The 15,101-nt window shown below is 38.0% G+C and overlaps 1 protein-coding gene across 2 annotated transcripts in view; it reads right to left on the bottom strand.

Annotated features, from left to right (window-relative positions):
* Nucleotides 1-15,101, bottom strand: part of ascc2 (activating signal cointegrator 1 complex subunit 2) — a 63,727-nt gene that overhangs the window by 38,590 nt on the left and 10,036 nt on the right. For both annotated transcript variants that reach the window (XM_060843682.1, XM_060843681.1), the window contains exons 3-4: nucleotides 2,568-2,726; nucleotides 513-683 (exon numbers count right to left, since the gene is read on the bottom strand). In XM_060843682.1, coding sequence (XP_060699665.1) covers nucleotides 513-683; nucleotides 2,568-2,726 — 330 coding nt within the window. The remainder of the gene's footprint in view (nucleotides 1-512; nucleotides 684-2,567; nucleotides 2,727-15,101) is intronic.

Below are 15,101 nucleotides of genomic sequence, written 5' to 3'. Positions count from 1 at the left end.
TTCAAGCAAACAATTTGAAATACAATGCTTTAAAGTATCAGAGGAACTATATACATCTGCAATTCATTTCAAGGTGTAACTTTCTTGACCTGAAGCTAGAGACATATCATCCAAGAAACAATAAACGGAAAAGAAGTCAGTAAATAAGCTATATTGTGATAGCCCATATCACATAACAGACAATACAGGCTCAACAATTAACCACAGCATTGGACTGTTATTCAAGAGGCTCTTGTGTCTCAGTAGTAGTGTCTATGCATGTGGTCCAAAAGGGCTGGATTGCATTTACTCCAGGCTGTGTCACAACACTAAAAATACACAAAAAAAATCTTGAACTGTTATTCAATATTCAATCATCTCTCCTTAACGCTGCTTGTTGATTTTCCTTAAACTTCACTCAAATAGACCAGAATGTCCATTTATATTCTGTTGTGGTAAAAGGCCAAACTTAACTTTCAATTAAAAAATATACAGACAAACAAAGATACTGGAAATATTTCAAAACACAATACTTTGGATTCCTTGTGGGTAGACATCCTGAGAAAGATCATAAAAACACTGCGATGGAGATGTTTTTGCACCTCTTCTATGGCTGGGTTTGGGTTTACAAATTCATCATACTGACGAGGTGTATAATGCAAGAAAGAGTCCAAACATTTCTGCATAGTTTCATCAAAAATCACCTAAGAGTGAAGAAAAGGAAAATGAACACACAAGAAGCTGTGCACGTCCTGTTAACATTACAAATCCATACATTCACATTTATAATAGAACTGGTGTTATAATCTTCGCTGATGGCACTACTGGACAAATCAGGTCCCAGCATGAAATCTGACCGGAGATCGTTTTTTAAAATTTTGGATAACACAGCAGTCAGTGCACTGAAACATATTACAACAAAAGATAAACATTGAAAAAAGGTATCTGGATATAGAAGACAGTTAAAAAATATTAATGTCTACAGCAAAACTGTTTTCAAATTATTTCCCAACAATATCTGTTAACAGAGATTAAAGTGAAGATAAATTACCTCATTATAGCAATTTTTAAAATTTTACTCAACTGATTCGGCCAGTTTCTTTCCTTTGAATTTTGGTGACTTCTTACTTGAATGCTCTCAAAACTGAGAGCTCAAGTTTTCTCAGTTTCTAATAACTCGCAGATTTCTATTCGATTTTTGAAGTTGTATAAACTAAACCTTTCTACTAAAGTGACCATGTTTACTTTGAACGGTCTTGTCTTCCTGAAAGGAGAGAAACTTAATTTTCTTCGGATCCTAGTCAAGTTTGCTAGAACTGCCTTAAAAAAATTAAGTTTCTGATCTTCCTAAGCTAAGATCAATTCTGATTATTCTAAGTTGAATTGGCCTTCAATACTTATCGACCATTTTAAACCACTATATGAATAATTCTTATTAAAACACCAGAGGGGTCTTCAGCCATTTGCTTTCTGAGCAATGTTGGAGTTAAGGTCACAATTTCACAAAAACCTTGACCTTTATTTTACTTTAAAGAAAACCTCCATAAAGATGAGCCAGATTCATCCTCCTTTAAGATAAAACTCAACCCTCCAAAAATATTAACATAGATAAACTGTACATCTTTTGTCTCACTGGCTATATAAATTTACCATATTGTGCTTGTCTCCCAGTGCATCTGTTGAAGTACCATCATTAGTAACAGGCTGGAATGACAAGCTTATATAAGCAGCTTTAATTTAAAAATAAATATTGATTTCAACAGCTCACTGTTTTACATAAAAACCATCTTAAAATATGCTATTCTGAATAATCATAAGTCTCATTCATACGGTTTAGAATTGTAAAAATTTAGAAGAAGCATATGTGGATCTTCTAGCTGGCGACAATATAAATAGTGAATTGCTTGAATAGAAAACATCAAGAAATTGAGCTATTAATTTGTGAATATTCATAGATCCACAAATGGTTCTTAAATTGGTAAAGATTTCAATCCATTCCATTTAAATGTACATGTGTTTTTGACTAAAATTAGTGAAATCATGAAGTCAACAGTGGAGCCTTGTGGAAACAATTTTCTGTGGACTCCATGGTTTAAAATGTTAGTTTATTTTCATGTGTGAAAATAAAAAATGATTATATTCTTCGATTTCGTGGAATATAATTTCGACAGAGCTATCTTTCTCAGGTACAATTCTTCTAAAGGCACATGTTTTCAATGCTTTCATCTATTAATATTTTGAAATTAAAACACAGTAGCTCAATCATTTAACAAAACTGAATAACTTTACTATAAAAATAAACTGACTGCTGCCCACATAGGAATCATTTTATGAGCATGTCAAAACTCTTTACCAAACTGGACATTTCAACATGGCCATGTTATTCAAAGATATCAATGTTATCTTGCATGTGAGCCCAATACATATCCTGTTTGTACATATAAATACAAAGCAAAGTGATGGTTACCATGAGACCATCATTGGCCTCACCACCTGAACAGAAGCAAATATACTTAAAGCCAATGTAACATTATACCTGCAAAATTACAGAAACTGATATACTTGGCCCAGAAAGCACATTTTATTACCTGACACCAAAATTTATCATGAGGAAGTGCTAGTAACCAATCCAGATCATTAGCAATGAAATTTGCACGCTCTAGAAATTCTTCCACCAGAACTGGTGTGCCATCTTGAGGTGGTGGCTTGTACAACACAAAGTGACGATCTTTTTTCCGGCTTGGGTGCTATTTAAAAAATAGCAAACATTAAGTATTGGTATTGAACACAATTTTAATTTAGATTCACAAAAATCATGAATGTATAGATTATATTAAATGCATTTTCCTGCAAACCGTGATTTAAATTATATTACAATAATAAGCTAGTGCTGAAATTCTCTCCAGAGTCACTACATTCTTAAAACTGCTTTTGAACACGCTCCCAAAGGGCGAGCATTGGAAAGTTTAATATCATCACCACACCCACCAAGTGCCCCCATCAGAAACTAGACCTGTTCTGCACTCTGGGCAGTACTCCAATCTTTAAAACTGTATTATTCAAGATTGTTTAAGCCAAGGATTAGGACAATATGAAAACAAATACAAAAAGAACACTTTAAAAAAAAGTTGATCAACAGTTATGCACAGTTTATTGTGCATGCCGAGAACAACATTATTGACAATGCTATTACTGCTTGAACAAACATTGTATTAATTTCTGTAAATTATCCTATGATGATGTTTATAAGAAGAAAAAAAAGTGATATTTAGGAAGAACATTTAAGAAGGCAAAAGAAGGTGGAGTTACACTGATAATAAGGGATTACATCAGTATATTATGAAGGAAGATCTCAGGTCAGAAGAACAATGTGTGGAATCTTTTGGGTGCACCTAAGAAACAGCAAGGGACAGCAGACATTGCTTAGAGTTACTTATATGTCTCCATACAGTAGTGGGAGTGTGAGAAATGCTATTAATCAAATGAGAGAAGCATGCTGAATTGGCAGCAGAATTATTGTGCATGACTAATCTGCACATATCCAAGAAAGGCATAAGTGAGGGCTACAGACACTGGAGATCAGAGTCTAGGTTAGAGTGGTGCTGGGAAAGAACAGCAGGTCAGGTAGCATCCGAGGAGCAGGAAAATCGACGTTTCAGGCAAAAGCCGTTCATCACACATATCCAAGTAACCCAAGTGAGCAGTAAAATTCTGGAGAATGAGTTTCTACAGTGTGTTAGGTATAATTTTCTACAGGAGCATGTTGAGAAGCAAACTCAGGGACATGTTTTTTAAATATGGTATTATGTCATTTAAAGGGGTGCTTAACAACCTTATTGTGAGCCTTGGGCAGTGTTATCAAATAGAGACCTAGGTGAATGTTGCACCATAGGTAGACAGAGTGGTGAAGACGACATTTCGCATGCTTGCCTTCATTGCTTAGAACGATATGTTGAGGTTGTACAGGACATTGGTGAGGCCACTTTTGGAATACTGTGTACAGTTCTGGTCGCCTACTGTAGGGTGGATATTACTAAACTGGAGAGGGTTCAGAAAAGATTTAAAAGGACATTGCCAGGAGTGGATGGTTTGGTTATAAGAATAGGCTGGGACTTCTTCCAATCGTGCAAAGGTCTTTTCCCTAGGGTGGGGGCGGGGGGGGGGGGGGGGGGGGGGGGGGGGGAGTTTAAAACTCAGGGCAAGGTCTGAAGAGAAGGAGTTAAGAGAAATTTGAGGGGCAATGTTTTCACACAGAGGGTGGTTTGTGTGTGTGGAATGAACTACCAGAGGAAGTGGTAGATACAGGTACAGTTACAACAGTTAAAAGACATTTGGATAGGTTCAGGAATAGGAAAGGTTGAGGGATATAGGTCAAATGCAAGCAAGTCAGGTTAGATTAGTTTGAGAGATTTGGCCAGATTGGATGGGTTGGACCAAAGAGTCTGTTTCTATGCTGTATGATTCCATGCGTGACCGCAATATGATAGAATTTTACATTTGGTTGAAAGGGAGTTAGTTCATTCTGAAACAAGTTGGTTTAATTTGAGTAAGGGATAATTGAAGGCATGATAAATAAACTGGCTGAGGCGTTTTGGGAAAATACATTAAAATGCATGTCTGTACATAGACAGTGGACAATAGTCTTTAAAGAACTATGACTTACAGCAACTATACATTCCTTCAATGTGCTAAAATACAAAAGGTCAGTAAATTGTGGCTAATAAATTAAATTCAGGATTGTACAAGATTAAAAGGCCTAAAAGTTACCACAAATAGTAATTCGGAGGATTAAGAGGTTCATAGAAAACAACAAAGCAGTACCAAGAAAGTGAGAAGGGAGAGTAGAATATGAATGCAATCTAGCTGAAAAGGACTGTAAAAGCTTCTACAGTTAAGTAAAAGGAAAACATTTGTTTAAAACAAATGTGAGCCAATTACAAGCAGAATCAGGAAAACCTGTAATCAGAAGAGAAATGCCACAGAAGCTTTATGATTACTTAATGTCTGATTTCACTGAAGAAAGTACCAGAAATTTTCCAGAACTAAAGATCTAAAGTGACTGTGGAGAATGAGATAGTGAAGGATATTAGTCTTTGTAAGTAGATTGTACAGGGAAAAAAATATATACTGAAGCCAAAATTTGATAAATACCCAGGACCTAACAGATAACATCCTAGAGTGTGAAAGAATTTAGCTATAGAGATAGTCAATGGTGATTACCTTCTAAGATTGGGTAGATTATAGAATAATTTCTGCTGATATGGAAGTAGCAAATGTCACCCCCATTATTTGAGAGAGCGAGACAGAAAAGAAGGATCTTTGGATCAGTTATTCTTACATCAATAGTAGAGAAAATGCTAGAATCTATTATACAGGATGTGATAAATAGACCCCTGGTTGACAATGATCTGATTGGGCATAGTTAGTATGGATTTGTGAATGGTAAAATATGTTTAACAAACTTGGAGTTTTTTGAAAAAGTTACTAACAAAATAGATAAAGGACAGCCAAGTATACTTTGATTTTTTGAAGGTTTTTAATAAAGTTCCTCCACAGGAGGCTGGTTAGAATAATTAAAAGCATGTAGGATAGGAATAATGTACTGTTATGGATTAAAGAATCCTAGCTAACAGAAAACAGATGGTAAAGAATAAGTGGCTCATTGTCACATTGGCAGGCTGTGACTAGTAAGGCACTACATGCATTATGGGCCCCAGTCATTCACAATATATATTGATGATTGGTATTTAGGGATCAAATATTTTTCCAAAGCTGCAGATTGTACAAACCTAAGTGGGAATGTGTGTTGTGAGGAAGGTGTAAAATTGCATCTGGAAGATTGGACAGGCTTCATAAATGGACAATAACATTGGACAGGCAGAATATCATTTGAGGTGACCCAATTGACAGGAGAAAGCGGTGTGCAGAGTCTTTCTTAAATAATAAGAGGTTGAGAAAGTAGAGATGTACAAAGGGAGCTAAGTGTTCTTTGTTATTAAATCCCTGAAGGATAGCATGCACGTGCAACAAGTAACTGGGAAGGCAAATAGAATATTAGCCTTTATTGCAACAGGATTAGAGTACAAAAATAGTGAAGTCTCATTTCAATTGTGTAGGAGATTGGCTTGACAATACCTGGAGTACTGTATGTAGTTTGTGTCTCCTCATCTCAGCACAGATATTACTATCACATTGGGAATATAATGAAAGTTCATCAGACTTGTTCGTAGGACGGTGATACTGCCTATGAAGAGAGATTGAGCAAACTGGACCTCAAAAATGAGAGGTGATCTCACTGAAAAAGAGATACCTGTATCTATGCAGTCTACCATTGGTTGGGGAGTCTAGAACCAGAAAGCACAATTTAAAAATAAGGTCACTTAGGTCAAAATTGAGGAAAAACAGTTTTACTCAGAGGGTTACAAACCAATCGCAGAGAGCTGTAGAAGCTCAGCCAATGGAGTATGTTTAAGGCATTTATGGATTTATAGAGATAGATAGATACCAGTGGCATACAGGGTTAGGGTATGGTGTAGGTAAAGGGCATTGAAGTGTTCAATCAGCCATGGTCATATTGAATGACAGGGCAAGCTCGAGGGATTGAACACCCTACTCCTGTTCCTATGTTTCCAAAATAAAATAAGATGTGTTCATGCATTAAAATAAAGCCTCTGCACTTTATGATTTGCAGGATTTAACAAATATGTATTTTAATTGCAATCTGATGAGTAAAATGCCCTATCTATGGTTTTGGAAATAAAATTTAAAATTTATCCTGAAGTGGAACAGAAATGTTAACACAGACACACTTTCGTTGCTTCGAAATGTAGAAGTTTATTTTATAGTCAACGAGGCAATGGAAAGAAAACAGTAGCAGAGAAATTGATAGAAATCATACATGACCCAAAAAAAAGGCAGGAAAATAATTCTCTCCCTACCTCAGACTGTGAATTATGAAATTGTGACAGCATAGTCATTTTATTATCTACTAAATCAAGAGTTTAATCATTTTCAATACATACCTGCTGAACACTTAGCAATAACCCACAAGGTTAAGGGGTCAAGGGTTTAAAAACAATCTATGTTGACACTTCAGTGCAGCACTCAGGGAGTGTGCACTGTCAGAGGTGCCATCTTTGTGATATTAAAAGAAGACAATATATACATTCTCAAGCGAATGCAAAACATTCAACAATACTCTTTCGGGGGATCCAAGATGACGGCGACCCAGCAAGACTGAGTCCACAGTGCTCTACCCAAAACTTGGGAAAAGTGGGCTATCCACCCCCACCACACTCACTAAACCATTTATAATAGTTGTTAACCTTAAATAGTTACCTATTAGTACATTTAAATAGTCTAATACTAGCTGGAAAATGAGGAAAGGGAAGGGAACGGGCGGCTCTAAGAAAGCAGGGACCCCTCCCCCACCCTCTCCCTCTTCAGCTGCAACAAAGGTGTCTTCAGCTACTTCAGGAGATTTACCAATGAAGATGAGCTTTGAGGAGATGTTTGCCAGGTGGGAGGCGAAGATTGATGCTTTTATCGATGAGTCTCGGCAGAGCAGAGAAGCACTATCAGCCGAGCTGCAGAAGCAGGGCAGAGACATTCAGGAATTGGAGTGCCGAGTCAGAGAGGTGGAGTCGAAGGCCGCAGCCTCAGAGACTGGGATAAAATCAACAACCGACCACATCCGTTTTCTCGAGAATCGAGTCCAGAACCTAGAAAACCACATTGATGACCTCGAAAATCGATGTCGTAGAAAAAATATTCGGTTGTTGGGCCTGCCTGAGCAGGAAGAGGGAGGTCAGCTAACAGCATTCTTAGAGCATTGGCTGCCACAACTTTTAAATCTGCATAATGGATCAGGCCAGGTAAGGGTAGAATGGGCTTACCGGGTCACAGTACGTGGGCCCGGCTCAACCCAGCGCCCACGCCCGGTCCTGTTCCAGCTGCAGAGCTATAGGGAGAGGCAGATGCTCCTGGAAGCCTCAAGAAATCTGGGAAAAGATCCCCAAGCTATGACCCACAAAGGATCCAGGATCATGCTGTTCCAGGACTTCTCACCAGCTTTGGTCCGAAAGAGGAAGGCATTCGATGAGGCGAAGAAGCGTTTAAGGGACTTAAATATCCAGTACTCCTTACGATATCCAGCGACGCTACGCCTTAGCCACGAAGGATCCATATATAACTTCGGATCACCGGAGAAGGCTAAGGAATTCTTGGACTCTCTTAAATAAACTGTAAGAGATTGTGGACGCTGGTCTGCCTTTCCCATTATTTTGGTTTACATCCCTTCATCTTTTCTTATCTTTCCCCCTATGTGTGTATGTATATATATATATGTTGGGGCGTTTGGTTAATGTTGATGGGGAGAGGTGGTTACCTTATTCTATTTTACTTCTGTTTTTAGGAGCGGGGTTGTTTTTCTTTCCCCTGTTATTTTGTGGTATTATATTTAAGTATTACATGTTGAGATTGTAATCTTATAGTTATATATGGTATTAATATTCCCAAATATATTTAGATGTGGGTGTGGGTGGGGGTGGGGTGCTCACTGTTAACTCTAGCTTTATATTATATTTGAATTCTCCTCATTTTATTGAGGAACACCTGGGTCAAGGGTGGGGCACTGGTTGGAAGAGGGTAAGATGGACTGTGGGAGAGGAAGTGACGCTCCCTGGGAACAAGGGAGAAAATCTCCAATTCGGAATGTTTTATATTTTTTATACTTAGAAAGAGTTTTTTGTTATATTGTTTTGAGTGTATCAGAGAGTCTTTACTTTTGTAAATCTTGTATGCTCCATGCTCGGGATGTTCTAGATAGGGTTTCCCCTCCCGAGGGGTCTCGGATCTGTCCAGATGATTATGGCTGAACAGTCGGTTAAGTGGTGCACCTGGAATGTCAGGGGGAGTAATTCGCCAGTTAAAAGGAAGAAAATATTATCAAATCTTAAGAAGGAGAGAGTTGATATAGCTCTCCTACAGGAGACACACCTGTCGGATAAAGAACACTTAAAATTACGACAGGGCGGATTTGATCAGGCCTTTTTTTCCTCTTTTAATTCAAAAAGCAGGGGAGTCGTTATCCTTGTCCGGAAGAACTTCCCTTTGAAAATTCTAAATCAGATAAAAGACGAATCTGGACGATATATTTTGATTAAAGCCCTCATAAATGGAGAGGAATATGGGATCTTAAATGTGTACTGCCCCCGGCACACCCCTTTAAATTCATAACGGAAGCTTTTTCAAAACTGATGGCCTTTGGTGCCCGTCATACAATTATAGGGGGAGACTTTAATTGTATTATGGATCCGGAAATAGACAGGATTCCCAAGAGTGCCGCTGGAGTATCTCCCAGATCTCGACAACTGGCGGACCTGAATAAAGAATTAGGATTGGTAGATGTATGGAGATGTCTCCATCCACAGGGTAGAGATTTTTCTTTCTACTCTAATCCACATAAATGTCACACAAGAATTGATATGTTTTTTGCCCCATCGATTTTTCTAAACTCTATAGCAACCTGTAAAATAGGTACTATAGCAATCTCTGACCATGCCGCTGTATACATGGAAACTAAGGTAAAGAACAATGGGACATTTGCTCGGCATTGGCGTATGGACCCCTTCCTGATAAAAGATAGCAAATTTTTAAAGTACTTCTCCCAAGAACTTAAAACTTTTTTAGAAATTAATACTGGTACGGCTAGCAATCCGTCAATGATGTGGGAGACCATCAAAGCTTATGCACGAGGTTTGATCATCTCCTATTCAGCGACCCAGAGGAAAATGAAGGGAGAGCAACAGCGTCTGCTCGAAGCTCGCCTAAAAGCAGCCGAAACAGCATACGCTGATAGACCTTCTATCACAAAATTGCAGAGGATTACAGCTCTTAGGACAGCTTTAAACACCGCGCTTACTCAAACAGCTAAAAGGGAAATATTATTTGCGAAACAAAGATTATATGAATATGGCGACAAACCGGGTAGATACTTAGCATTTCTTGCAAAGAAAAAGAAAGCCCCTCAAACTATTCCGACCATCAAGGAAAGTACAGGTACCCTGACTCATGATCATAAAAAGATCAATGCGACCTTTAAAGAATTTTATTCTGAACTATATAGATCGCAGGATTGTGAAGATAGGATTAGGAGGATGCAGTCATTTTTAAAAAATTTGACCTTCCCAGGCCTGACTCCGGAACAGGTGTCGGCCCTAAATACCCCTTTAACAGTCCAAGAAATACTTGAGGCAATTAGGCAACTTCAGAGCGGAAAAGCACCGGGCCCGGATGGTTTTCAAGCTGAATTCTATAAAGAATTTACAGGAATATTGGTTGACCCACTTATGGATATGTATAATTTTGCGCATAGTCAGGTCTGTCTCCCGCCCACGCTGAAAGAAGCAAATATTTCTCTTATCCTCAAAAAAGGAAAAGACCCAGAAGATTGTGCATCTTACAGACCAATATCCTTACTAAATGTAGACTTTAAAATTCTCTCAAAAATGTTAGCACTAAGACTAGAAAGGGTACTGCCATATATTATAAAGGAGGACCAGACGGGATTTATTAAGGGCCGCAGATCATCCAATAATATCAGAAGGGTCTTGAATATGATCCAAGCCTGTCATCAGGGAAAGATACCAGGAGTAGTAATTTCATTGGATGCGGAAAAGGCATTTGATAGGGTTGAATGGTCATATTTATTTTACACATTGGAAAGGTTTGGCGTTGGACAGGTGTTTACCAAATGGGTTTCAACATTGTATAATGACCCCAAAGCAGCTGTTATTACTAATGGGTTAAGATCGGATGGCTTCAGTGTGGGTAGGGGCTGCCGTCAAGGATGTCCTCTCTCACCATTGTTGTTTACACTGATAATCGAACCATTAGCAGAAGCCATCCGGACTGATCCTAATATAACGGCCCCGAGGATTGGTACAGGTAAACACAAAATTACCCTCTATGCAGATGACGTTCTCTTATTCCTCAGTAATCCTTTAATGTCAGTGCCTCGTCTAATTCAAGTTATTAATACATTTAGTGCATTCTCAGGCTATAAAATTAATTTTTCAAAATCGGAAGCCATGCCAATGGGCGGTCTGGCTATGATACCCCACTTAATGGACGGATCCCCTTTTCCCTTCCGTTGGTCCCTGGAGGGCTTCTTATATTTAGGTATTTTTATCACGCCAGTATTTGATCAGCTGTATAGGGCTAATTTTGTACAATTAATGGAAAGGATAAGGCAGGACCTCCAGAGATGGAGAGACCTTCCGATTTCCTGGCTAGGGAGAATAGCATTAATTAAAATGAATGTTCTGCCCCGTCTCTTATATCCTATGAGAATGGTCCCGCTGATGCTGCCAAGGCTAGCCCTACGTAAATTATATGGCTGGTTGGGCTCCTTTATTTGGAACCATAGACGGCCCCTTATTAAGCTGAAGAAGCTACAGCTTCCACAGGCAAGGGAGGACTGGACTTCCCAGACTTTAGGAAATATCAGTTAAGCTCCCTACTAAGTTACATAGCTGATTGGGTTTCATCTGATCCACAATCAATTTGGCTGGATATCGAAGCCTCCCAAGTAAAATACCCACTTATTAACCTTTTATTTTCAGATAAGAGGAAAATCATTACAGACCACTGTAAAAATCCCATAATATTAAACACAATTAAGGCCTGGAATATAATGCGGCAAAATGAGGGTAACTCACATAAAACATCCCCCCATGCACCAATAGTAGGCGCATGGGGATTCCAACCGGGGATTACAGATGCCACCTTTAAACTCTGGAGATCCAGGGGCATCTCATGCTTAGGGGACCTATTTAAAGATGGGATCCTGATGTCCTTTGAGCAGCTGCGTCTGAAATTCGGAATACCTAATGGGGATCTCTTTCGATACTTCCAAGTTCGAGATTATATACAGAGGAAGACTACATTAATAGATAGTCTTTATAAATCAGACAGAGAACGTAATGTCTTACGACCAGCGGGAGCATCCTCCGTTAGTACTATATACCATTTGCTACATGATGGAGTCTCAGGAGACATGGATGACCTGCTTAAAACATGGGAGCAGGACTTGGGGCTAGAAATCTCTGAGGATATGTGGAATGACATTTGGGAAAATGCTAGAAGAATTGCTATCTGTAACAGAACTCAGGCTATCCAACTAAAGATACTTCATAGGGCCCATATAGCTCCGGCTCGACTGGCAAAATTTAAGGCAGGAGCATCTCCAATGTGTCCTAAATGCAAAATAGAGGTGGGTACTCTTGTACATTGTCTGTGGACTTGTCAGAAAATCCGCAGATACTGGACTAAAGTGGCAAATACCCTGACAGAAATTTTAGGAACGGAAATTAGGGTGGACCCTGTATCTCTCCTTTTGGGCTTTTCGAACCTCTCATCTCTGGATATGCATGGGAAGAGACTATTTTCTATTCTCTCTTTCTGTGCAAGGAAAAATATTTTGGTGAACTGGGTGGCTGAGGGCCCCCCTGGACTTTCAAATTGGCACAGATTAATTATGGAATATATCCCCCTTGACTTCCTCACAAATATGGTGCACCGAAAGACTGAATTATTTTATAAAATATGGCAGCTCTTTTTGAATTATATAAATGCAGATATTTCGGCTATCCTAACAAGGGCTTTTATTTAGTGAAGATTTCAGACCGGGCTGCTCCGGGGCCCCTTGGGAGAGGAATCCTGCGCGAATACGGGTTTTATTATATTTGATGTTTATACATTCCGAGCATGTAAGAGACTTAGGTGTACACTCTGGTTAGTTATAGGTTAGATTAGTAGAAAGTTGAGGTTTTTTTTCTTTCTTTTTTCGTTTCTTTTTTTTTCTTTTTTTGTTTTCTTTCTTTCTCTTTTCTTTGTTAAATTATGACTATTGTATATATGATTTAATTGTACATCAATGTTTGTATTTGAGAGTTTTGTTTATTTTTGTAAATTTGCAAAAATGTTAAATTTCAATAAAAATATCTACAAAAAAAAAACAATACTCTTTCAAAGAAGAACAAGGGTGTTATACTCAGATTTCTGGTCAACATTTATCTCTGCACCAACATCACACACCAAAACAAAACAATTTATTTGGATATCATCATGCCACGGTGAGAATTTGTTGTGCACAAATTCACTGCCTACATTATAATAGTAGCAACACCTCAAGTACTTAATTGACTTAACCACTTTGAGACATTGATGAATACAAGTCTTTTTCTTTTCATTCCTGAATAATTCAGCAGCCACGCATGTCACCTAGTTGCACGTTAACACACTGTCATGACAAATTTGCCTTGATTTGAAAGGCAACAAAGGAAACATTTTTGTCAATGATATGGTGGTGCTGGTGTTGGATTGGGGTGGAAAAATCAAAAATTACACAAATCCATGTTATAGCCCAACAGGTTTATTTGGGAATACAAGCTTTGGAGCTTTGATACAACACGATTGGACTATAACACAGTGTTGTGTGATTTTTTATCTTGTTGCCTATGGCATTCCCATGAACATGCAACTTTTGCTTTCTTTTGACAATTGACGATAGGGTGGGATTTTTATTAAACTAAGATTGCAAGATTATGCAAAGCATCCTGTCAATAATACTTATTGCAGTCGCAAAATACGAGCATGAGAAAGGCTGCAAAAAAAAAAGCCGAGTGGTAAGGGAACCAAACAAATTATTCTGTCTAGTGATGGGTTCCTTACATATTGAGCACAACTGCATCCATCTATTGCATGTTCCATCGCACAATACAAATGGCAGTGTCTCTGTTATACTTATATTGTAAAAATGACTGGTCCACCCAAGCACCACTTCATGGTGACATCGAAATGCAACCTTTCAACTGCTTCAGTTGAAGTGAGTTTTCACAGCATAGTGGGAGGGTCACATTCCTGGCTGTTATTTTAAGCTTTTCACTGAAAACTGATTACCATTGTGAAATTTCACCAAATAGTAACTAACAGTTTAGTACAGCTTTTTGACAGATATCAATATAATATATCATTATTTCCCCTACTATTTCAATGACATTGACAGATATATTTCAGTTATTCTTTGACTGTTAAGTTTACATGCTATACCATGAAGTAACTACAAAGTGCTCACTAGTCAGATTTGTTAGCCAATTCACATTTCTAAATCCGTTCAAAACTGAAGACAATTACATTTAATCTGGAACAGTGTTGTATGTAGATTCGCAGAAGCTGAAAGAAGCATGAACAGCTCTCCATCCCTTATTATTCTGTTTACAGAAAAAACATTATTCTTAAGTACCACAAATGAGATTTAACTGAAAATAACATTCAGAGTTTCACTCATGAACAATAGCTTTATGAAGATTTTATACAGTAAAAAGTGGTTTTCAGTGATGTCCCAATTATATTATTTTTATAAAAGTAAAAATTGACTTTGCAATTTAGTATATTTAACTCTGAATTAGCTCCAAAGATTGTATTCCCAAATAAACCTGTTGGGCTATAACATGGTTTTGTGTAATTTTTGATTTTTCCACCCCAATCCAACACCAGCACCTCCATATCATAGGCAACAAAGGAAATATTTTTGTCATTCAAATCCAGACAAATTTGTCATGACATTTTTCCTCCATATCATCTGGCAAGAAATTCTAAGTACTGCATTCAGGTTAGGTTAAATCACAAAGAACACAATAATACTTTGAGGCAAGTAAAAACAAATTCAAAATTTGAGATCCTGTGTTTGCCTCATTATGCATAAACTGATCTGTCCAGACCGATGAGCAACAAGAAGCCAATTTGTAACAGACTAAGTTGGAAATGCCTTCATGTCTTCTCTTATTGCTAGTTTCCATTTATAACATGTTATTTGAAAGAAATTGGCCAAAATGATTATCTTTGAATTCAACACCTGTCTATAGAATGTACCTCATTACATGCTAAATTGGTTTGATATTACTTGCCTGTTCACATTTACAGAGAAATTGGTCTTGCTTCCCTATTTACCAATTAGATGATCACTGTTCACCATTACTCTCATCTCCACCTTCCCACCAATTCCAAAAGCCAGCATTCTCTTCAATCAACTTTAATTATCACATCCAACACCCATGTAA

Source organism: Hemiscyllium ocellatum, chromosome 24, assembly GCF_020745735.1.
Source record: "Hemiscyllium ocellatum isolate sHemOce1 chromosome 24, sHemOce1.pat.X.cur, whole genome shotgun sequence".
NCBI lineage: Eukaryota > Metazoa > Chordata > Chondrichthyes > Orectolobiformes > Hemiscylliidae > Hemiscyllium > Hemiscyllium ocellatum.
This window is presented reverse-complemented; position numbering and strand designations above follow the sequence as displayed.